The sequence below is a fragment of the Monopterus albus genome, unplaced genomic scaffold (genome assembly GCF_001952655.1).
Source record: "Monopterus albus unplaced genomic scaffold, M_albus_1.0 scaffold171.1, whole genome shotgun sequence".
Taxonomy (NCBI): domain Eukaryota; kingdom Metazoa; phylum Chordata; class Actinopteri; order Synbranchiformes; family Synbranchidae; genus Monopterus; species Monopterus albus.
In genome coordinates, this window is record NW_018128051.1 from 628,372 (window position 1) to 654,806 (window position 26,435).

The window sequence follows — 26,435 nt, forward strand, 5'->3', positions numbered from 1 at the left end:
GGGGGGGTTATACATTATTAATTAGTTAGATAGTCTGCAGTCCACACTCAAGAGTGCCAGAACAAGGTGAGCCTAGGTTTAATGCCAGAGATTGGCACAGTGTTGGATGGTGGTGGAGTAATTTTAATCCAAGGTTGAGGCTCAGTTAAATAAAATTGTGCACAGCAGCCACAACATAAAAACTACAGTTTTTTTTACCTCTGCCAGTCAGTCAAGTTCATGGGAATGGGATGACTGTGAAGTCACAGTGACCTTTGACCTTTGCCCACCAAAATAAATTTGTCACTGAGTCCAAGTGGACACTTGTGCAAAATCTGGCAGAAATACAACCATGGCGCTCGTGAGATATCACGTTCATGAGAATGAAACTGATGGATGACCTGATGGTTTATGTCCTCATGTCTAATTCAGCTCTGCTCTGTCCTTATTGTCAGGCATTCTGAAACTGTGCATTTTATATTTATAAGAACTAAAACTGTACTTGCATTCTTGCTGAGAGTTAGATGGCTGAAATCACATTTCTGTGCGTCAACTGGGAGCTAGCCAGGAAATGGTTAGCTGAGTTTAGCCTGGCTTAACGTAACAACAGGAAATGGCTTGCATTAGTTCAGAGTACAAAGCTAGAGTAAATAAATAAATAAAATGCACGGTTTAGATTAAGTTTTCCAGATAGATATATACAAAGGTACTGTATATTTACAAGGTATTGCACTGAGGGCTGTAGTTCTGTTACACAGTCATGGGTTCAGGGTTCATCAGTGTGATGACCCGGGGGAAGAAACTGTCCTTGTGTCTGATTGTTTTGGTGCACAATGACCTGTAACGCCCTCCAGAGGGGAGGAGCTCAAACAGTTCATGTCCAGGGTGTGAGGGGTCTGCAGATATCTTCTCTGCCCTCCTTTTGACCCGTGAGGTGTACAGGCATAGAGGGCAGGCTGGCACTGACTGACGTCCCATACAGGACTGCTGCCCCTCTGACCAACTGTCCACACAGCTTTTTGTATTAGCAAAAGTTGGCGAAAATGTATTCGGGGTGACTTGTCTGATGTTTAGTAGCTTTTCTCTGGTAAAAGTAATCTGGGATGGGTTGCAGAAGACTGAGATGAAATGATAAACAACAAACACACGAGAGAGTGCATGATCGAAGTAGCCACCACGGCGCCACCTATGCTGAAGATAGCATAGCCTTTTATCTCAAAATTAGCACTCTTAACAAATCACTACTCTTACCATCACCAACATCTTTAGGAGCTTTTTCTTTTTTCAAGTCCAGAGCCATGGGAAGTGAGGAACATCCATTAGCTGCTTTTTTCCATTTCCCAACCTGTTCTCTGTACTCAAGGCCAGTGGCAGCATTCTGCCCTGCAGGCCTGCATGACAAGACCAGAGGAAATGGCCAGGCATTAATGGCAGCTTTGATTACTCTTCTGTCACTAATGTAGCCAACATGAAAAGACAAGAAGAGGAGAGGAATGACTTCAGCCCCAATCAGAGGCATTCTGATGGCATCTGCATGTAGCCATGCCATATTTACTTTGCCATTTGGAGAACACACAAAGGCTGTGGGGGCTACATTATTCAGTTGCCGCTACTGTACCTCCAAGCACACAGCACTCTCTGTTTATCTGGATAATGATCAGTTGTTCGTAACTCTGTCCTCACTCCACCTTCTAAAGTCAGAAGAGGGTTGCTGTTTGCTGTAGGTAGCAATGCACGGAGCGAAGCTGCACATTAATTATTATGACCCCATGATTGTTGTTCTGGCCCCTCACCACCACTACCACATCTGTTTTTGCTGGTGGTTTCCTGGGTGGTTGTAGGAGAGGAGTCTTTAATTATGTCGTACCAGGGTTTCCTCTAGGCCAGATTGTAACATGGATGTTGACACATTGGTTGTGCTGGCTAGTCAGCAGCAAGCTTTAAGGCATGGTGGAACGCTACAAAGCTGAAGAAAGTAGAGGTGGTGTCAAATGCATGCACATTGTCTTGTGTCTGGGTAAATGATATGTTTGTGAGTGTGTGCTCACATTTGCAAGGTTCCATGATGCAATGGTGTTAATATGCATAAGATAGGATTAACTGCTTATCATATTTCAAAAAAGCCACATACAGTTTGCTGCTTTTGCTTTTCTTGGTATTTAATTATAATGAATTGAATATGGAGGGTGGGGTGACTTTGTATGGTTTGTGTGTAGCTTATCCCTTTACCTCTATAGAAGCAAACATTTGAGTGCTTCAGCTGTCTAGCTTAAATTCTGACCTATGTGTCTGAACCTTACCTGAACCCTCGCGTACCAACAGGCTTAGTTCAGGTATTCACACTCTAATCTGCATGTGTTTGGACAGTGGGAAGAGTCCGGGTTCCTGGAGACAACCCATGCAGATACATGCAGAAAGGCCCTGGTTAGGATTTGAACCCAGAACCTTTGTTGTGAAGCAACAGTACTAACCACTTCATCACTGTGCCATCATCAAGTATTCATCAACTATCAACTAATCAAATAATTGAGAAAATAATCATTATTTGCAGCCCTACATATATACCATGTCTGAATAAATGACAAAAGTTATTACAACTTAAACTTTTATTTTTGTTGACCAGACCTTTTTTCTTCACTTTGCTATGTAATTTATCAACTCTGCAGTTGTTGTACTATGAACCTGTTCACAGAGGTTCATCTCAGTCAATAAGAACAGCTCTGCTCCTGCTCCTGGAAATGTTTGTATAAATACATTTTCTGTTTGCCATATGCATGTCCCCAAGGGCACTGGTGAATCATATACAGCCTGATCATGTGCAGACATGTTGTTATTCATCCAATTCACAATTGGAATCAGTGTTCAGTCTGAGTAGCCTGTACTGACCCCTGCTGCACATATTACACGTACACAGACTTATACATAAACTACTAAGGATTGCAGTGTTAAATGAGAAGAACTATTTGAAATTTAAAAGCAATGACTACATTTAAATTCAAATGGTTTTACTCAGTGTAGTTTGGAAAAAAAATATAATAGCATATTTGGAAATTGCACAGGACTTAATTTTAATTTCTGTGTGAAAATGTTCTCCTCATATCAGTGATAATGGCCACGGTGGAGGAGAGCACTCTGTCCTCACTAATTGGGATGCTGTAATTTGCCTTATTTGCCCAAATTATTGATGCTCATGGGAAATCTTCTCAGTGTGCCGGGCTGATGAATGAAAACCTATGAGCAAAATGAAAAGCTGTCTTCTAAATTGCAGCAATTGGGCACTTTGTAGGAAAGAAACCGGACTCAGCTAAGATGTCCGAACCTGCTGTGAAGAGAAGTTTTCCCTTTGCATTGGAGTCAATTTTTCATGCCAGCGGTCGTTTTGTGAGCAGCCGTGTCGGTGAATTCTAATTTTAGACCAAAACTCAAATGATAACATTAGATTAATTGCATAGAAGTCGTTTTTAATGGACTTCTTTATCAATGTTTTATATCAAAACAAATTTCTACAAATTTTTAAGCTACATACAATCTGTTAATGTGTTAAATTGTCTTAAGCATTTCATGACAAAGTTAATAACATGAGACAGGATACTAGTGCATTATAAACTATTAGCCTGGATTCTTTTGAGATTGAAGGTGTGTATCTTCTACCAGTGTTCATCAGCCATGTCTTCCATAGCTTGTGTGTGTATGTGTGTGTTTGAAATTCTGCTGTTCCACCTGCTCACTCAGCATCAAACCTGAGTGCAAACAGCACTGACTGCAGTCCACAGCTCCTCTCTTTCTCTGTCTTGACTGCTCCCCGGTCACAGATGTGAATATGGCTCCCGGGTGCTCCTGGCAGTTCATTTAGTGTCAGCCATGGCCTTATTGGCTGGAGCCTGCTCGCTGGCTACAACATATGTCCATGAGACAGTTGTCTCCTCTGGAAATGAATCCATTCTCAATAGAAATGTCGCAGCCATTCTCTTTTCCTTCATTCCCTCCTCATAATTCTATTAGCTCATCCTTTTCAAAAATGGCCTGATAAGTCTGTGGCACAATGAGCAGCGAAACGGAGAGGTTCTTCTGGGGCTTGGATGGCGCTGGCGTGTGTGATGTTTCATAAAGCTGTGACTTTGTTCTTAGTAGTGTAGCCTCTAGCAGTGACTGCTGATGGTACTGTAAGCTGTCAGCTCCGAGAGGCGTCTGACGAGGAAAGGCCCATGTCTTTGCCAGGGCTTTCATGCTCTGTTTTTGATTCATAAATGGCACATTGTAGCATCTTATGTCAGTAAAACACACACATAAATGAACAAACTTAGAGACATATATGCTAATTTGCGTTCATGTACACTCAGCGACACACTTAATCACACTCACCCACCTCTGTGGCCTCAGGGAATATGTACATGTGCAAGTGTGTGCTACAGTGTGATGCTGTGTCAAACAGTGTGCTAATCTGGAATGAACAGTCTCTGGCATGGACTCAGTACATTCTGGTGTGTTCACCATTAATGTTCCGCCTAGGTTTAGAAAAGTCATTTCATCAGCCTGTTTATCTGGCTGTGTGTGTGTGTGTGTGTGTGTGTGTGTGTGTGTGTGTGTGTGTGTGAGTTTATTCATGTGTACAGTCAGGTGGTAGAAGTACACAAACTCAATCCTCAAGTAAATGCGCAAGTACTTTCCTAAAAAAGTACTCCACTATAAATAGAAGTACCACTTCAAAATCTTTACTCAAGGTGTCAAGTACTAAGTACATGCTCTAAAATATGCAGTACTTAAAACTTAAAGTACAAAAGTACAAGTATTGCAGTAAGAAAACATTTTAAACACTATTGATGCTGTTATTAACATGAATGTGCAAGTATAGTCCACATTTGTTCAACAACTCTAAACTGTACTGGAGTAAAAGTAAAAGTAACAGAAAATCGAGAAACTTCAGTAAAGTACAAGTACCTAAAAATTGTACTTGAGTACAATGCTTGAGTAAATGTACTTAGTTACTTGCCACCTCTGCAGCAATGCGATGATGAATGGAACCCATTAAACTGCTGCTCCTGACTGGGCTCAGTGGTCGCTGAAAGCCAGGCTCGTTCACTTTATATGAACAGTAAGGGATGCAAACAAAGAGAGACAGACACATTCGAGGTTTGACCGAAGAATTGAATGTCATTGGGAAAAGAGAAAGACCAACTGAGTCGAAAGAGAAAAGTCATAAGAGCACATTACTCTTGCTAATACAAAAAATTGAAGCCACAGCATAATTAAAATACAAGAGTATGTCTTGTTGCAGATGCACAATGTAAAAATATATTTTAGAGAATGCACTCTGCTTTCCTTCTGCTGTTATACTACCTCTTGTATTTATTCCTCCCATGTCTGTTTCACCTCCTCCCCAACTATTCATATTCAATTTTTTCCTCTCCTGCTTTCACCTCTCTCCTTCTCGTCCCTGCATCTCGTCCATCAGGATCTAAGCACGGTAAAACCAGGCCTTCTTGGTAATACATTCTAATAAATCCTTTGCACGCTGCAAGAGCAAAAGTGCGGATGAGGGTATTGAAGGAAGGAAGAAGGCAAAGTATGAGTAGGAGGGGGGGCGGGCATGAATAATGAAAAACACCAGAGCTCACGCTGTCCCATCAGGCCTGGCGACACTCCGGCATCCTGCCTGTTTTGGTTACAGGCAGATGAAGGCTGCATGCACACGAGGAGAGGGAGATAGAACCGGAGAAGAATGGCCCAAAAAGTGAGCAAATGGATCTGTGCTACGTGTTCTGAGTGCTAAGGGCAGAGGAGAATGGAGCAGCTGATAATTAGCAGTAATTGTTGCTCAGGGAGGGAAAAAGGCAACTGCTTCACGTTTCATCTCAGGCGCATTTCTGTTTATGTTGGAAAGTCTCTCCTGCTCACTGAAAATGATTTTATATTATATTTCATGTGAGAGAAAGCTTGATCTGCCTGTTATTTAATGGCCAATCAATTCATGTATAATAATGAATATTAAATGTAAACAATGTCCCCCCAGTTTCCTAGAATCCAAGGTGACATCCTGAAATGTTCAAAACCTGAAGATATTTTGTTAAGAAGCTGGAAACATCACAATATTTTTGGCAATTTTGCTTAAAAAAGACTTAAGAGAATAATCCATTATCAAAACAGCTGTTGAATGATTTAAAGATGTTTGAGAAATTAATTCACAAATTGTTTCGGCTCTATATTTTATTTTGTACAGGTCGTATGGCTTTTCACTCCTGATATGTCAAAGTTGCTCAGGTAGATACAGTAGGTCCGTCCGTATGAACAGTGGCTGTAATGTGAAAGATGTGAAACATACATACTATAGCCTGACCAGTGCTAAATGTTTGAGGTCACTATTGACATATTTATTTAAAAAGATCAGTAACAATATATTTGTGTGTGTGTGTGTGTGTTTTATATAAATCAACAAAGATACATACTGTACTAGGCAGGGCATTTTACTGTGTGTAATAATGCATTGTGGAACAATGTATCGTAATTCAAAACTTCGACAATATGCTTTGTGAAGCTGAGAAATGGCTCAAGACTCCCATGTAATTTATGTTAACCAAGACAGGGCAATAGGCCAAATCTGTTTTCATGACCATCCTGTTGTTGACTCTGACATCCACTAGAGTTACATTAGCCATTAGCCACACATTAGCCATACTAATTTACAGAATAAGGGAAATGTTTCAATAAAAAACAAAATGTTCCAAAACAGTTTTTGTGAATTTACATACCTAAGGATAACTGACACTCATTGTGCTGTCATGAGTGTCTCCAGCTGTAAGTCCTGTGCCATGTTTCAAACATTATCATGAGTTGGTTGTATTGTTACAATCCTACATTTTACTGTTTAAAAATCAACTCCTCGGTGTCCTTTGGTGATGTACACTGATCAGCCATAACAATATGACCACCTGCCTAATACTGTGTACACAGGATTTAGTGTGGCAGTTGGTTGGCACTCATGAGGCTCACAGCGTATCTTGTGTGAATCTGTTTGCTACCATAGTTAAACTGTGAGGAAGAACACAGAAGTGTCTATCATTTAGTGATATCTAAAAGGAGTGAAAACTGTGGTTGTGAGGACAAGCTGGAGATATTTTTTAGACAAATTCAACAGCCTCCCCACTCTAGGTGTGATATCAGTGCTATAGCTGCTGAATGTTTCTCTTCATAGAGACCAATGTACAGTGTTTCTCATTTTTAGAGACATTAAAACAAACTGGAATCTTCTGAAAAGGACTAATGAAATTTAAAAGTTTAATCTACAGTAGGTCGTGTCATGATTCTGTCCCGTCGGTTTCTGTTCCCATGCGTTTATTTTGACTTTATTTCCTGTTTCAGTTTTGCCTTAGTTTTGGACTTTCTACTTTAATCACCAGTTATTGTTTACACCTGTTTTGACTCCATTATAGGCAGCTTTCCCCCACCGGGAAGCTGCCTGATCATGCTAAACCCATGTTCGGACTTTTCAGTGTTTTGTGTCTTGTGTTCTGTTATTTATAACCTGCACCTCAGTAAAAAGACCGTTTTGTGTTTTGCCTCGTCTGGCAATGTAATTGAGTTCACCCATGACATTGCCGGTAGCTTCATGCGCCGATCCCTGACAGGTCGACTTCATCATCAGTGAGCCGTGATCATCCATCGCCCTGTTGCCAGTTCACCATTTGTCCTTCCTTAGACACTGTTGGTAGGTACTAACCACTGCAGACCAGGAACTCCAAACAAGACCTGCAGTCTGGGAGATGATCTGACCCAGTCGTCAGCCATCACAGTTTGGCCCTTGTCACTGTTGCTCAGATCCTTATGCTTGCCTGTTTTTTTCTGCTTCCAACACATCAACTTTAAGTAGTTGCTGTTGTAACAGAATGTAATTTACTTCACCTCTCAGTGGTCATAATGTTATGGCTGATCTATGAAGGAAATGGCCTCTAAAATCTTAACCCAATGTCCTCATGTATAATTCGACAATTCAGTGCCAAAAATGCTTTTTAACTAAAGTTTGTCTCAGTAGAACAAACTATAATCAGTAGCAGCTTCTGAAGCCTTAGTGAAGCAGCAATTAGAGCAAAGTTAACTTCAGCAATGTGACACAGGTTGTTTATGGGCTGAGACAGGATATAATTATGACAAGCAATTAAATCCAGTGATCCAGTCAGATCTGAATGGTTTATTGAGATCTGATTGGATCATTCAGACGTGAGAGTGGCTCACAGAATAGAGAACAGTATGAAGCTGCAGAGGACTTGGCCTCCGCTTCCCTCACCATGGTGTTAGAGCAGGAGAAAGAGGAGGAAATGATTCAAATAGACCTCAGTCACATTCTTCAATAATAAACAAAATCATTAGAAAAAGTTTTTGTAGACTCAGAACAAACACACCTCTGACCTCACTCTGCAAGTTACTAAGTCCACAAGGTAATGGAGGTGGGTGGTGAGCTAGTTGTGCCAAATCATGTTTGACTGAAATCATTTATGTAAACATCCCTGAGTTCAAGATACGCCATCAAAATATTCAATGTCTGACTCTCGGGAGGGATTTGAATATAAAAATATACAACAACAGTTTTTTTTTTTTTACATTTAACAGGATAACTGGACAGGATTAAAACTAAAAAGGTATTTTCATGCCACTTTAAAGTTAATACGAATGCTGCATTTTAAATGAAAGTTTTCCAGTATTGTAGTGTTTTTAATGTCTCATCAGTTATGTCTCAGTTATCTTCTAAGATATTAAAATTTACAGGCAGCTGGAGACAGCATGAGTGTAAAGAACAAACTCATAGCCAGACTGCCTGCAAAGAATGTTAACCTTTTTGCATAATAACCAGCTAGACATACAGATAATAATCAAAGCAGGCTTGGAATAAACACAGCACACATTATGTCCTGTCAGGAAATAATGTTACCTGACTGACAAAGCCTCCATTGAAGACCTGTGTGCACAGTAAACACAGACCTGTAAAACCAGGCTTCTCTCCGCACAGTTGACTGCCTGAGGGGGATAAGAGAGAGAGAGAGAGAGAGAAGGGGAAGCTGAAACAGAGACATAACAGGAGAAAGAGAGCAGCCACGACAGAGCTGTAAAGGAGCAGCTCTGTGTGTGTAAGCTTTGGTTGCTGCACATTGGAGAGGAAAGCTGTGTAGGTGAGTGAGCTCACAGTTGATGGAGAAAATTGCAGAGCATTGAGCAGGAAAGGTCACTTACACACCGTCAGGGTGGCTTTCAGGAAGGTTTGAAACATTGCTCTTCTTTTTCTCATGAATATGGTGATGCCTTCTGTAGCTAACCTTTAACCCCGAGGCGTCAACCTGTATCTCGTTAGAGCAGACAACAGCTCGCGTTTTCCTAACCCTACCTACCAAGCTCAGTTACATGGATGAGCTGCTCAATTCCAATTACACTCCAGTGATTGCAACGCTGTCACAAAAGCTTACAAAGGCTGTTCAGTGGCGTGCGACCACACACACACACACACACACGACACCCGTCAGACAGCAAGAGTGGCTCGCTCTTGTTGACGCAAGGAGAATTCAGAGAGGCTCCATCAATCTTGTCATGAAAAATCAACATGCTTGTTAGTCTCTGTGTGTTTGTGTGCATATGTGGTTGTGCCTTTGTGTGCGGCTGGAATGTTCTGTATGTGTGTTTAGAAATGAGATTCACTTTTTGTTTTGGTCTGAGTGAGGTTTTACTGGACTGGGGGTCGATAGATCAATGTTGAGTGGAAGACACACACTCAGCAGAGCCAGAATAGCTCTGGAAAGGCCACAGCAATCAGTCTTAGCCAAGCCCGTCCCCTAATCATCCACTGGAGATTCTCAATCTGAATGGAGGCTATTTTTATAAACTGGCACTTGAAGCACTTCCAATGAAGTCAAATATGCAACAATTACAGATATGGATAATGGAATGTGATGAGGCATTCACCACCTTTCTTAAACTATGATTGTTTATATATACTGCTGCTGTTTAATAGTGTATTTACCACTAAAGGGTATGACAAGAGTGATTTATTTTTTAGGCTAACTTAATACTACTCAGAGGGCAGAGGGAATCACAAATAACCTCACTGCTCACATTAAACCTAAACAGGCAGAGCCAAAACCTCAGGTTGCCAGCTGACAGGTTTGAATGGCAAATACTGTAAATAGCCCTGATCAAAATCACATTCATCATGAGAGTGTTGTGTCATTATAATACTGTAGCTGCTTTTTCTCCACCATTGTGATTTAATTTAACCACTTTTTTTAACCAAGAAAAGTCCTTTTATCTCAGTACACCACTGTCATCTATACTAAAAATAAATGTTGTCTATTAGTAATTATCTATTGGTTAATTGTTAGCATGCTAAACAACACAGTTTACATATAACACATTACATCTCTTTAAAGCTACTCTATGTAACTTAAAATATTTGAAAAAAAGTTTTAATATTAGAACTATATGTGTGCTGATGTTTGCATTTAGCTCAAAGCAGCATTATTCTCAAATACAGCATCATCTACTTCAGACAGATGCCAATTCATACAGTGCAAATCATAAATGTTATCTCAGTTTGTCCCTCTAAGACATTTTAAGCTCTTAAAAAAGATTCTGCAGATAAAGTTGTTCCCACATATCATAATAGGGCTATATATTTCAATGACACAGTTCAGCTCACTACACATTCATCATCCATACGATTGTTAATCGCATAATATTATTATTTGGTCAATATGTGTCCTTGTGTGCTACACTCTTGAGCAGCTCCACGGGAGCCAAGTGATGGTGGCACCGCTTCATTGATGTTGTTCGCTTGTGAGCTGAATGAATGGTGCAGATTAAGGATGAGCTTTTTATGCTGTATTTATGCATTTATGCTGGAATTCATCATCTCCCCTTCCCACTCACCGAGACGCACATGTGTAATCCACCTCTGCTTTAGAAGTGGAGATTAGGAAACAGTGAAGTTGCCCTCCTATACGAGAATTCAATGATGCATGCTTACATTTTTCTAAAGAGATTCAGTTTAAATCTTTGGCACATTTTATCTTGCTCGGGTTGACAATTATGCCTTCATGTTCAGTTTCTTGGTATAGTGCATGGAGAAAGGGACTTCATTCATCCATCCACCCTTGCCTGTCCATCCTTTCCACTCCACTTTCAGGGTGGAAGGACTACTTGGTGATGCCTAACTGCATTTACAAGCTTCATTTTTAATAAAAGGACATTTCATTAACTTGCACCTTTTCTAATTCCCTGCTGATTCCCTACAAAATAAAAAAATGATTGGTTAGCTTCTAGGAATATTTTCCAGCACTTAAATTATTACTCATGTTTCACTTCCAGTCAAACCACAAAAACATATTCCAAAAGAAAGAAAGCAAGCAAGAAAAAAGCTTTCTATTTTCTCTGGACAGAAGATCCAGATGAAGGGAGAGAGGCTGGCAGGCAGAGGTAGTAGGGTTTAGGTTTTTTTCTACAGTGATACAGAAGGACTGAGAGAGAGAGAGAGAGAGAGAGTAAGAGAAGCGGAGCAGAGATGAGATGCAGTGCTGTGTTAGGAGGTGTGCTGTCGGAAGGAGGCATCATGTGCAGATAAGGAGATTGAGCTGGCTGTCAGATGGAGCAGTATATCTGTTTCAGATTAGGTTAAGATGATGGCTTCATCTTTATGCCCTGTTTATCTGCCCAGTATATATACAGGATGACATGACAACAGCTCAAGGAGCAGGGGAGGAAGAGGAGGCCGGATGGAGCATTGTAGCTGCAGGGATATTACTGTGGACTCTCCCTCTGTCTGTGTGCATGTGTTTCCATGCTTGTCCCTCTCCATAAGGGATTCATGTAAAGAGAATGACAATGCAAATCCCTGCAGACTTAAACTAAGAGAGCACACATTTCACCTGTCTGACTCTGTCTCTTGCCATCATGTAAAAAGCCTCTCAATACCAATTTAGTTGACCATCCTTCTTCCTCCTCCTCTCACTGCTTTCGCTCTTCATGGTGTTTTACCACATGCTAAACCTCTAATAGCTGTGTTTTGCTCCATGATTTTTATTTAAGACAATTTTTTTGCTAAAGCACTGGCCTCTTCGAAATGGCTCCAGACAGGTAAAAAAAAAGACGCTAGCTCTTTATTCTGGATGACTGCGTTGATATGGTGCTGGCCCTGGAGACCACGGAGACTAAACTCAAAACAGGATGTAGTTTCCTTTTTAAAGGTTATTGCTATTGCATAAGTCATCAGATTGAAATTACCTGTACTCTGTACTTTCACCATTTATGTGTGCGTGTCTCTTTTTTATGTAGTCTATATATTCATATTTGTGGTTCTCTCCTGTTCCTTCTGTGTGGCGCTCTTAATGTGACTCTTCCGAAAATGTGTTTGTCAGGCCTGGGATCTGAAAGGGTGAGGGAGGAAAGGATGAGAGCGAAAAGTGCTGCAGTGCCCGCGGAGCTATGACAGCCATTGCACTTAGAAAGTGCGACACGCACACACACCTGGATCACGGTGTGTAGATCATTTATAGAGCCCTCGGGTGTTTGTGATGTGCTAGTTAAAAATCCCTAAGTGAAATTTTTAGTACCCGTCTCCTTATGCCTGTACACACACCACATTTTGACTGAGGTTTCCAAGGCCAGTCTTATACTTTCAAGTTGAAAATGTTGCTGTCTTTAATTTGCACTATTTTTATTTCAAGTATTCCTGGTTTTGTTTAGGGCCTTCTCTCTTAACCTCCTCTCAATCTCTGTTGTATTCAGCAGTGGAGGTTATATTAAACCTTTTATCAAGATTTGAATGAGTAAAGAATAGGGATTTGGTGTATGATATGGTGTGTACAGTTCAGTCACAATACAATTAAAAATTCAATGACAGCAATATATGACTAGCTGTACTTTATTCCTTTTTTCCTCCTTTTCTAGCTGCTTTGATTATGTAAAGAACAACCGGATACACTGAGTCACATTCTGTTACATTCCCTCTTTCTTTCCTAGCTCCTTTCCTTTTTCTTTTATTCTTTTCATTTCTTCTTTCTATTCTTTTTCTTTTTTCATCCTTCTTTCTGTCCTTTGGTCTCTTTCTCTTTTTATTTTGTTCTTTTTGTTGTTCCTTTTTCTCTCTTGCGCTTTCATTTTTTCTTTTTTCACACTTTCCTTATTCTTAGGTCTTTTTTCTCCCTTTTCCATCTGCCTTCCTTCTTCTTTCTTCCTTCTGACCTTCTTTCCTCCCTTAATGTTTCCTTACTTTTTATTCCTTCTTTCCTTCCATCCTTCCTTTTCTTCCATCCTTCCTGTTCTCTTCCATCTTTCTTTCTATCCTTACTTTCTCCTTCTGCCCCTCTCAGTATATCCTTTCACTCACACGCACAAAATGTCACCTCCAGGTGCCACCAACAGAGCACTTACTCATACAAAATAACCTGTCACAGCTTCCCATTTGTGGGCCGAATCCTCATCGCAGACATAAGATTACAGCGGAGGGTTATAGCAGCAGACCTCAGTAAATAGTAACACATATCGCCAAATGCAAATGCTCAGGTACGCCTGTCTCGTATGCTTGTGAAAGGCTTTTTTCCCTCAATTTATCAAATGTCATTGCACAAAAGGTCAGGCTTCACACATGTTATGCTTGAGATACAATAGTGCACCGCCTCCTCTCATCTCCAGTCTCCCCATGGTGGTGATGGTGGCCTTTTTTCTTCTTCTGACCCACAGCTGAGATTCGCTATCTTACCCTCCCATGCATTTGAAGCTTACCTGCTTCAAATGCATTACCTACTTACACCCCCCACCACCAGCCCCCAGTATAGATGTGTGTGTGCATAAGATGTGTGTGAGTGTGCACACACTTTTCTATGCCTGTGGGTTTGATGAATGATGTGTGACAAGTGTGTGGAGTCAGCCCTTTGGTGGGAACCCTCTGGGGCTGAAGGATGCCCTTGTCCTTTTATATTTTACAGAATTTTTTTTTTACTCCTCGACTCTGCATCCGTCTATGTTGTGACCTACGACCATAGCTGTAGGCTTATGGTGATCGATTGGCAGTTTGACTTTGATGCTAGATAAAACAACCTCTCCGTGCTATGGCCAAATGCACTCTGTCATGGTGGCAGCATTATTATACAAAACTTTGGATAAAATATTGTCTCTTAGAGTAAAATCAAAGGATACAACATAATTCCATAATTCAGATCAGTTTCAGATTAAACTTAATACGGGAGAAAGATACTGGAGCATGAACAAATATTGTTTAAAAGTGAGCAGACTGGGCCATGCAAAACAAAACAGAAAGAAAATAAAGTCCCCTGTATTTTCATTTGTGTGGAAGAAATTCACAGTGAAAGGCTTCATGCATAATTTTGAGCTGTCACAACTTCTGAATTCTTCTTAATGAATGACTTGTAGCTATTGGGATGCAACACTGCTGTCTTTTAAAAAAGAAAAAGGAAAACAGGGATTTGGGGTGTAAGCACCGAATTGAAATTTCATATCTAGAAGAGGAAATATAGCATTGTGTGCATAAATATATATATATATATGTGTGTGTGTACTAAGAAATGGAAAAGCAGCTAAGAATACTCACTAAATGCTAGAAAAAATCCTGTGTTGGTGGCTGCATTTACTGTAAGTGGGATGAGCTAAAGGGCATCCCAGATGATCATTGCCATCCGGGTCAGTTACCTTAATTTGAAACTGGGGAATGAAGTTTGAAAGAAAGGTACACCAGGCTGCATTATGGGAAATGTAAGAACCAGCATTTTGGAACTTTATGTATCTAAGTAAACTAAAAGCCTCTGCTGCTTCTTAAAAGTTTCAAAATTCTTGCAAGACTGTTTAGTATTATTGTATTCAATATTACTAAGAATACAAAAGACTGAATTGCTGAAGTATGCTTTTAACTGTGTGAAAGTTTGAACTTTGATACCCAGGAATCCTGCAGCAGTACATCAGCAACCTGCACACTGCAAACAGGTTTACCATATTTTTGGTCAGCAATGGTTTTTAAGAGAGCCAATGTACAGCATTCACTGTACTGAACTCTCAGGATTTTACTTGAACAATTAAAATTGGATGACTGTATTTTATTTTGCAGCTTGAGGCAAAGTAGCTTTTTCCGACTTGATGTCAACAACAGGGCAAAAGGAAGCGCCTCTCTCTCATGCTTGTGGTGCAGAGGTCAGCTGTGCACTGTATGCATAGGTAGATTTTCCAGATCTTGTGCTCTCATTCACCTTTATAGCCTCACAGTCTGTTTGCAGCTATAGACCACCGCTGAACCATTGGCTGCTGAGGCCCCTCAGAGCAAAGAGCAGAGCCAAGAAACTTTCTGGCTACCCAGTGTCAACTATGTGTTTACAGCAGGGCCAAGGTCATACTGGGTATGCTTGGCTCAGTATGCCTCACCTGCTGCTGGTGATAAAGGGTCTGATGTCGGTGTAGACAGGCAGTTATATTGGCGCCACCGATTCTTACACTGTGGCAGTTCTGCTATGCCCTGCTGAGGACGGGAGTAAATGTTTGCTTCTTCTGGCAGCTTCCTGCATGATAACTATTTATCATTCATCATATGGATTTCTAAATATTTTACAGGTTAAGCTCAACCAGATGGTCCGAAGTGGGTGTTGAGCTACCTGCATCTCTGCCCTCCTCTGTGTTTTCGCTGAGCTTAGTGCATAGTGTACTCAAACATTTATAGATTATGTTATGTGGTCATATGTTTCCTTTCTCTTTTTTTGAAGGGAGTTTGGTCACTTATCAGAAAAAGACACGAGCTTATAAAGTAAAACAATGTGCACTGTACTTAGTGCTGAAGAGAAGAACCCTGAACAACAACGTTTGACTCCAGAATCTGAAACACTGACCTCAGCGTCAACCCAGTCCATCAATAACAAACAGTCTGCAGAAACATGGTTTTGGAACCCCGAAACACACTCCTGGTTGGTATCGCAGCTACTGCGCAACAGAGGACTGATAACAATCCCATCTACACATGAAACTGCTAAACGTATCGCTACATCAGCGATAATACTTTACAGGGGTAAGATAAATTCCCCTGCTGGGAGGCCTCCCATGTCCAGAAAATCTTCAGCTTCTGCTGAAACAGTACCTTCAAGATCTCATCAAGTCAGTCTCAACTCTCAGGACCAAAGAGGTTGGTGTGGACGTCTGTAGCATCCTCCTCATGGTCCCGTTTGTGTCAGCAGGTTGTTTTTTCCAGCTTCAGATTCCTAACGTTGGGCATCAGAGTAAAAATAAAAAGTCAATCTTAAGGTCAGAAACAAAGATTTAATAAAGTGGAGTGAGGGGGATACCTGATGTTTCTGAAGAGATCAACAACTCATTGTGCAGAGGCGTCATGGTCAATGAGGGTCTGGTAAAGCAGGGTCTTCGTCTTCTTCACAGCTGAACACGACAACTTCTGGGTCCCAGCGTCCCACGTCAGCTTCTCTGGCAGGACAGAAAACATCTTGTGCAACTTTTCAACCAGGAAGTACAATGTACTTTCCTCTAGCATATCATATTATAGCTCGTCTGCCTGCCCACTTTCCCTCACAATGACTTTATTCTCCCCGACTGGTGCTTTCAGATAGTCGACCGGGGTGCTGTGGAACAGTGCAGTCAATTTAGAACGAGGAGGAGGGGAAAAAGATCTAGTCACCACAAGCATGGTTCTGAAAATACAATAGGTGTGTTCACTGAGAACAAGAAATTTAGGTTTGTTAGTCTAAAAATGTAAAGCTCAAATACAGATGAGTGGAAGTGAGAGGTGTGCTGCTTCTTGTCCCTCCACTATTCCCATTCTAAGGGCACAACGCATTAACTGAATTTTATACGCCTTTATCCAGTCAGGTCTACTCTGTGCACCCTCATCTTGAACTGCGATAGTCACAGCTGGCTCTGTCTCACCAAATCTACCCCTTAAACATGTCATCAATTGGACAGTGCATCTCTTAGCAAGATCATAACATGTCAGCTGATTCACAAAACCAGAGGGATCCTTGTCTGGTTTTAGAAACCGCACAACCATGGCACACAGCTCCAGCTCAGTAGGGTCCATGGTCTAGCCTGTATTTGCCTTGACTCTGCCTTATTTCTCCAAGTACCTGCACATCTCCTGACTACCTCAATCACTGTCCAATCTATCAATAACGCTAAAGCTCGGACTCCTTCATATACTGAGAAGAAGGGGGAGATGAAAAGTCTTTTATATGATGCAAGTCGACTTAGTTGACCTCATTCTCTGTAGTATGGAGAAGCCCTGGCTTCCTTAACCCTAGAACTGACTGTCACTCTGCATTGACTTAGCAAGATAAACACACAACCTGTAATGTTTCCAAAAAGCAGTGCTAACTATCACTGATTTGACACTACAACTGTCTCCCATGTTGGTTCTCTACTCTCTCACTTCTACAGTATAATCTTGCTATAAGAAAGTTAAAAAGAGTAAAACTCAGTAAAAATACATTCAGTATGGTGTCAATCTGTGTACTTGACAATCAGGCTTCATAGTATCACTGCTGTCATTGATCACAGACAATAGGGCAAATATACCCAAACCGGGTGTCCACAAGCTTTTGTTAAGAGTCATCTGTTTCTGCCAGGCTTGCTCCCTCCCAAGAACCAAAACGAACCCCTGGCTGGTATCGCATAGACCAGGTCTGATGACACCGTAAATAAGACACTGTCTAAAGTATCCCGCATCAATGGCATAACGCTTTGTAGGAGCGGGGAAATTCTCCTACTGGGAGGCCTCCCAACATCTGGAAAATCTAATAAGAATACGAAAAGCTAAATGCTGACCTCACCGGGCCTACTTGAAGTGTAACATGACAGAGTGAGATGACCCAGAGGCCTAATGCTAACGTACAAAAAACAGTTTTTAATCAAAATCTGGTGATAATCTCAATAACAGCACTTAAGGATACAAAGTGCAGCTTATGTTTAGATAAACTGGGCTTTTTTTTAACCTAACATTTAACTTGATCATGTGTGCCAAAAAAAGATTTTAAATGTATTCTAACAGATTATCTATGGGCTGAATGAGCACTAGAGAAAGCCAGTATCCCAGACAATGGTGCAGACAATTAGTCTAATGTGTCCGAGTATAAAGTGAGCACAGAGTAACAGGCAGCCTCAGGCCAATCTCAGGCAGAGTTTACCCCAGTAACCAAAGTAGTGCCGAACTATTAAAACGCCTGACTGATACACTGACTGTATGTGATCCTGGTAAACAAGGGAATGAGGAAGTCAGATGGTTAACGACTAAACTTTGACCCCTGTAGGACATGAGACTAACACAGAATAGATGGCCATGTTGGACAGACAGGCAAAATACTTCATGTATTATAGTATCTGGATGTGCTGCAGCAGCAAACTGGTCCCACATCATACGTAGAGGTTGTCAAATGGTTAGTGATTGAAACTCCTCCACCTGGATGATATGAGAATCTGAGACAAATATACTGTAAGTTGCCATGGCGACCATGTTGGACAGAGACAAAAAGCTGTGTCTTGTCAGTCCTCACCTTACGAGCGTCCTGCCATGCAGCCACGCCACAACCAGCACTGCTTGTATGGTGCCTCATGTCACACACCTGTAGGAGGCACTGAAGGACAGGGCTGTCTCAACAAAGTTTAGTGCATTACCTTTTTAATCAGACGCTCATGGCTCCATTTACTTTTATGGACAGACGACAATATGCAAACAAAAGATGAAGGGACAAGTGTGCATGAAACTGAGACAGACAAACATAAAAAGACAAAGACAGATGTAGATGTGCAGAGAAAGAGTTTGCTGGACAAACACACAGATGGGGTGGCCCCCCGCACTGGTGAAGTTCTTCAGAGGATCCCAGGTTTCAGTCCAGATTTGCACATAAACTCCAGAGGAAAGGTTCATTCAGCTGCTGCCGCCATATCATCTGAGGTGATACTGGAGTTAAGTGTAGTTGACTGTGTTTTTCACAACTGAGGGGGGTCTCATTAGGTCAGGTCGAGTCTTAGTCTCAGTTCTCAGCACCAAACAATCTGGTGCACAGGTCTATACTCAGCATTCTTAGTTCAGTTGTTATGACACATCTGTATCAGGCCATTTTAATCTTATTGCCAATTTAAAGGAAAATATTTTGGAACATCTGTATTTTTAAGTGATTTCTCCTCTTAAAGTTTCTTTTTCTATTATGAGAGCTTGAGCCAGGCTTTTGCAGCCGAGGCCCGTCACCTCTGGAACTTCTATCAAATCACTTCAGTGTTTCTGAGAGGTCATTTTATACTATCAGCATACTTGTTTCATTTAGAATCTTGTTTTTGCTAACATTTTTCAGTTGTCTTGATCTAATAAAAGCTATTTTTCTAATTTTATTTAATTTTAAGGCTTTTAGTTATATCAGTTCCAAAACCAGGCGCCTCTAAAACGCACCAAACACAAAACCAGGCGCCTCCAAAGCCCAGAAGATGAAAATAAAGATCAGAAATGGAAGATAGAGACAGAGGCAGACAGGTACTGCCATGACAAGGGAACCCACAATAAAGTTAAAATAATTGACTTACAGTTCATACATCTACCTGAAAAGAGAAAAATAAATAAAATTTGTTTGACTCAAATAATTCCAAATCTACGGGCCACATGTCATGGAGCAGGAAAGAAATTCATTGTAACAGAGATACACTTCCTCCTTCAGTGTTAAAAAAGGAACAACATTTTGAAATTTCTTACTCTGTAGTGTCAGGATTCACTATGTATCAATGTACCGCAACATGGGGGATGGCGAATGACAGACACACAAGCACACTTTAAAATTATATATTTTAAACTTTACAAATAATTAAGGACCTATAAACAAATTCTAATTTCATTGTAATTTTAGCAACATTGTTAAAACTTTCATGCCAATAAAACCTCTTTGAATTGAAATTGTCAGGGCAGTGTGGAAACTAGCCAGTATAACCAGTAGTGAGTCTTTATTAACAACACAGTGAGCACACTTAGACAGAATCCTTGAGGTAAGAAACACACTTCCTCATCCACAGACATGAATCTCAGTTCAGAGGCAGAGTGACTCCAGCAATGTAGTGATGGCTGTCTGATACCGATGCTCTGATACAAGTTTCAAACTCGAAGTTGTCAGCAAGAAAAGAAACCGGCTCAGTCCAAGAACAGTGGAAAAATATTGGTTCTCAATAAAAATCTCAATAAATATCGTGACGTGCAAATACTCAGCAGTGAGTGTGTAGGTGTGCATGTGCAAAATGAGTAAACAGTACAGGTGGAATTACATGAAGTAGATCCTGAGTCAGCTGTTTAGGAGTTTGATGGCAGAGGGGAAGAAAGAGTTTTTCAGTCTAGAGGTCCTGCCTTTCACACTTCTGAGCCTCCGACCAGAGGGTAGGGAGATGAACAGTCCGTGCTATGGGTGGGGTCCTTGAGGATGGAGGCAGTTTTCCTACGCACCCTGCGGTGGTAGAATCAACCAATCGATCAATCAATCTTTACAAACATGTATTTACATCATTCACACAAAGCCTAGTTACACCCATCACATAATTCAGACATTGTTGATGCACTGGCTAAAAAGAGAGACCAACAACATTGTTCCCACTGAAATATATTAAAATAAAGCTTTATTTCTCTACTGTGTTATGAAAAAAATGCATTTGGAGAATAATTTGTATAATAAGCCTTGCATATTCATGCTTTGCTACCAAGGCCAAAACCTTTTATGTAATGGCTTTTATATGTCATTTATATTAGTTCACACAAACACTGCATCCTTCTGCTCCTGGCCCGGCCCCTCTGTCAAATTTTAGAACCCATTGTGGCCCGTTAGTCAAAAGGTTTGCCCACCCCTGGTCTAGATCAAGGAATGAATTTTCAAGCTCAGATGTCCTCTGTGCTGTGGAAGGGGGACAGTGTCATGCTATGCTCTAAATACTTTATTGACATTTGAATTGGAAGTGGATCACGGTAATTATCCAGCCTTCCTGCTTCCTGGCTGGCATTCAGTGAGAGGAGAACATCAGTGCAACCACATCGTAATGCTGGGTCACAAGCAGAGAAACTGGTCTCAGATCCAGACACATACATACATTCAACACACTGTTCATTCATATTATCATTCACTTACTTACAGAGAAGCAGTGACACAAATGTTTGCACATAACACATGTTCTCAAGGTGCGTTGTGGAGACAGAAATGTAATAGGGCTATGTGAAGTATGCTTATGAAATCCTTTAAGGCTGAATGACCATGAATCCTTTTACTAGAATGTTTGCTCATGCTTATTGTCCAAGAAATCTCCATGACTACGCTCTTACAGTTGGCACAGTCATGAAATACTGGTGAGTTAGACCCCAGTATGTTTGGTCTGTATTTTTTATCTTATGAACACCATTAGATTATTGTTTTTCTACTATATACTAGTGTCTGACGATTCTGAAAATAATCTCTCCTGCTCAAAAGCCAAGGGGTTGTTTCATAAGAATGTACTTTTCGATTTACAGTGGGTACGGAAAGTATTGAGACCCCCTTAAATTTGTCACTCTTTGTTATATTGCAGCCATATGCTAAAATCATTTAAGTTCATTTTTTTCCTCATTAATGTACACACAGCACCCCATATTGACAGAAAAACACAGAATGTTTGACATTTTTGCAGATTTATTAAAAAAGAAAAACTGAAATATCACATGGTCATAAGTATTCAGACCCTTTGCTGTGACACTCGTATATTTAACTTAGGTGCTGTCCATTTCTTCTGATCATCCCTCAGATGGTTCTACACCTTCATTTGAGTCCAGCTGTGTTTGATTATACTGATTGGACGTGATTAGGAAAAGCCACACACCTGTCTATATAAGACCCTACAGCTCACAGTGCATGTCAGAGCAAATGAGAATCATGAAGTCAAAGGAACTGCCTGAAGAGCTCAGAGACAGAATTGTGGCAAGGCACAGATCTGGCCAAGGTTACAAAAAAATTTCTGCTGCACTTAAGGTTCCTAAGAGCACAGTGGCCTCCATAATCCTTAAATGGAAGACGTTTGAGAGAGGTACAGAAGAACCCAAAGATGACTGTGGCTGAGCTCCAGAGATGCAGTCGGGAGATGGGAGAAAGTTGTAGAAAGTCAACCATCACTGCAGCCCTCCACCAGTCGGGGCTTTATGGCAGAGTGGCCCGACGGAAGCCTCTCCTCCGTGCAAGACACATGAAAGCCTGCATGGAGTTTGCTAAAAAACACCTGAAGGACTCCAAGCTGGTGAGAAATAAGATTCTCTGGTCTGATGAGACCAAGATAGAACTTTTTGGCCTTAATTCTAAGCGGTATGTGTGGAGAAAACCAGGCACTGCTCATCACCTGTCCAATACAGTCCCAACAGTGAAGCATGGTGGTGGCAGCATCATGCTATGGGAGTGTTTCACAACAACTCCGTGACTGTTCTTGAATGGCCCCGCCAGAGCCCTGACTTAAACCCAATTTAGCATCTCTGGAGAGACCTGAAAATGGCTGTCCACCCACGTTTACCATCCAACCTGACAGAACTGGCGAGGATCTGCAAGGAGGAATGGCAGAGGATCCCCAAATGCAGGTGTGAAAAACTTGTTGCATCATTCCCAAAAAGACTCATGGCTGTATTAGCTCAAAAGGGTGCTTCTACTAAATACTGAGCAAAGGGTCTGAATACTTATGACCATGTGATATTTCAGTTTTTCTTTTTTAATAAATCTGCAAAAATGTCAAACATTCTGTGTTTTTCTGTCAATATGGGGTGCTGTGTGTACATTAATGAGGAAAAAAATGAACTTAAATGATTTTAGCATATGGCTGCAATATAACAAAGAGTGAAAAATTTAAGGGGGTCTGAATACTTTACGTACCCACAGTACATGCGTGGTGGAGCCAGGCACTTCCCTTCTGCCTTTGCATCCTTGACACTGCTGTATGATCTGTGCTATTTATGTATGTATATAATGTGATTTTGGTTTTAGGACAAGGGAATGAATATTCTGCATCTATCTTGTGTGTTTGCAGTATATACTGTAAATGTTTTTGTGTTGTGTACAGGCTGTGAAAACAAACCTCTCCCAGGGGAAAATAAAGGCTATTCTATTTGTCTCATTCATATGAATAGTTTGGGGAATACACTCATTCACCTTCTTGCAGAGACTTAGATGAGAAGATCGATACCACTCTTGTATCTGTCTGTTAAATATGAACTTACAGCCAGCAGACAGTAAGTGTAACGACTGGAAACAGGAGGAAACAGTTTTCATGCCTGTGTCAGAAGGTAATGCATCCATGCGCAGTATGATCTTGCCTGAAGACAGCACCACTTACCAGGACTTCCTGGAGTTTCTTTTGGTTGCCTGTCAACCTCAAGATGATGAGTAAGCCCCTGTGCTCAGCTAAGAAATGATCTGACATGTAAACCATATTTAAAAAAAAAAGTTTTTTGTAATTTGCTGATTTTGTTGGGTCATATATTAATTTTATCATTAATTGCCTGGATTCACTGCATAGACTACCAATCAAGGTTTATAGAGAATATGAATTTGACATCACGCTGTGTTGAATTATTGGATAATGTGCCATGTTTAGAGCATCACACTCATTATCCATCATCAACATTTACATATATTTGTATAGATACAATATCTGTAAGTTCATTGTAAAAAGTAAATACCATCCTATACAGCTACATACAGCACCAGATGCTTCAACTACATCCAAACATTAAACGTTAAAAATAATCCAAAAAAGTTGTCATTTCTACACTTCAGTTATTGTACAGTTTAACAAAATATGTGTTTATTTATCAGGTGCTGGTAGGCAGGTTTTGGTGCCTTTGCTTTGTTAATGATGCACAGAAAATTAGTCGGGTTAGCCGTTTTCACCATTTCCAGTATTAATGCTAAGCTAAGCTAACTGGCTACTGGTATTTGATTCATATTATAACATACAGACTGTGTGTTTCCCTAAATGTCAACCGGTTCCTTCAAAGGTGCCATCAACTTGACATTGTTGGCTGGGCAAATGAGAAAACATTTCTCAGTAGTGAATGGAGTGCTTTTTAAACCTGTTGTTTTTAAATTCCACACATTTCTACCAAATGGTTTCACTATATTTCAACTTCAGTCCTTCTACATCACACTCACTACACTTCAAAAACACAAAATATATAAAATACAGTTTATCCCAAAGTTTCTTTATTACAGTCTCCAAAAGATAAAGCTGATTTATTACCTAAGACTAATTTTCCAGACATTTGTCAGGAAATAAATCCAGGCCCTGGCTTTGCACAGCAATCCCCATCAATAAAACAGTTGAAGTCATTTCATATGTTGGACTGAATGATATTGTCCTGTTACTGGGCTGAGCAGTGCTGGTGTAAATATACGCTGCTCTCTGCTCTCAAAGTCAGTATCGTTTTTCCTTGATGCAGAGGGAGAGCTCTGTCCCTGAAGCAAGGCTATCCAGCAGAGCGATACAATCAACAGACAGTGCTCAGCCTCTGCTAACAGAGACTCGCCGGCTGCTCAGGATTGGGGGAAAAGAGGGAGAAAAGAAAGTTGAGAAATGAAAAAGGAGGAATAGGGCACCATGACGTTTTGCAAATGTCATATCTTGATGCTAATTATAGTAGGCTATAGTGAAAATGAACTAAATACCTTTGGAATTTGAGCTCAATATTCTTGGTCTATACTTTGGTCAAACTGAGCTGCCCATGTGCATGTGGCTGTCTGTCAAAAGCTTGCAGGGATGCAGACGATGGAGAAAGAGACAATAAGAGTGATAGATTACAAAAGGAGGAAACTGAGGAATTTTTAGTGGATAAGTGCATTTCTGGACTGCATGTTGGGTTAGTTAATGACTGGTGCATATGTCAGCCACACAGCTGTGGAGTTACAATTAGCCAGTGAAAGTGTGAAAGATGGAACAGAGAGAGTGAAAGAGAGCGAGGCAGACAGATATAAAGTATTAAGCTGTGGATGCACAGAAAAAAAAGCAGAGAAAACAGTTCTGCGTGAGGGCAGAATGAGAAGCAGAGGAGGTGAGATAGAGGGTTCGGAGCGAAATAAACAGTGAGAGGCATCCGGAGGGACTAGAGAGGGAAGGAGAGAAAGAGAAGTTACCAAAATAGTTTCCATTCTTCTCATCCTCCCTCAACAAGCTGGAGCAGAAATGGCACAGGCTGCAGTCCCAGTCATTACCCTCAGCTGCCTTCCTGGAAAGTATTTACTGTTGTCAATTAAAAAAGCAAAGAGAAGGCAGTTTGTATAAAAGGAAAAATAACTCAAATGTGCAGCTTTACTGTAGAAGAAAACTTGATGGTAGACTGCACAGTTTTCATTGTATGTTTAAAGAGTTTAACATATTTTCAATACCCAGCAGCTTGTCATGGAGTCTTTTTACCTCCACTTCTGTTACCCCCACCATCCTGTCTATGCTGCCCTGTCCTGGCCCATGTTCCACCAGCCCTGGGATTTAAGCCTTTAAGAGCCTCTTTTCCCAACAGTGAAAGCTTTAAGGCAGAATATGTGTTGAAAGCAGTTTTTCCAGGGAAGGATCAGAGGCAGACAGAAATAGGTACACATCGAGAACAGGAACGGATGCTTCAGGAGGAAAGTCTCTGACCTTGAGTTATTCCCTTCTCTTTGCTGCCCTACAAAACAGCCACAGTAACTCTGATGAGGGCTTTTCTGTGATGCAAGGACACGGGTTTATTGCACCTTGATTATTACTCATAAATGCTGTTCACAGTATGATGTACACAGGTTTAAAGCTGAAGGAGCTGCTGTGGAGTGCCACAGCTTTGAAAATGAAGTTGTGCAGAAGACATCTAAATTACACAGGCACTGATTTGAGTCCTGAACTGTCACTACACTGCATTGTTTTGTGAAACCAAACCCAAACACCTTATATTACATCAGTTTATGATGAAGAGATTAGCCAGTGAACACAAAATTAAGCAGAAAATTTAGTAATTTTTCATTTAATTAATTTGTCAAGCATAAATGACAGAAATTCACTCATTCATTTTCTGGGTTTCTTCTCAGAGCATTGAATATTTTTAATTTTTTAACTGTTGTTCAGACAAAACAAGGAATTGAAGATGTGGGCTCTGGGATATTTTCTGACATTCTACAGCCCAAACAAGTAATCGAGAAAATAATTAACACTGAGCCTTTTACATAATGCTGATGCAGTATGTAAACCTTGGCTTTGCATTGTAATTATACTTGATTTCTGAGCCTTTTTTCCTTGTGCCCCTGCAGGCAGACCCGGGAGCAGGAGACCCCTCCAGACTTCTTCTATTTCTCTGATTTTGAAAGACACAATGCTGAGATTGCTGCCTTTCACCTGGACAGGTAGGTGACAGCTAGCCTGTCACAGCACTCAGGGGATCAGTGGTGTGTGTGTGGGACATCAATTTGTCACATAGTAATCAGCCTTTCCTT

At 40.8% G+C, this 26,435-nt stretch overlaps 1 protein-coding gene across 1 annotated transcript in view; it reads left to right on the top strand.

Moving 5' to 3' along the window:
- Positions 1-26,435, top strand: part of fam20cb (FAM20C golgi associated secretory pathway kinase b) — a 59,998-nt gene that overhangs the window by 24,253 nt on the left and 9,310 nt on the right. The window contains exon 4 of the mRNA XM_020615947.1: positions 26,253-26,345. Within this exon, the coding sequence (XP_020471603.1) occupies positions 26,253-26,345 (93 nt within the window). The remainder of the gene's footprint in view (positions 1-26,252; positions 26,346-26,435) is intronic.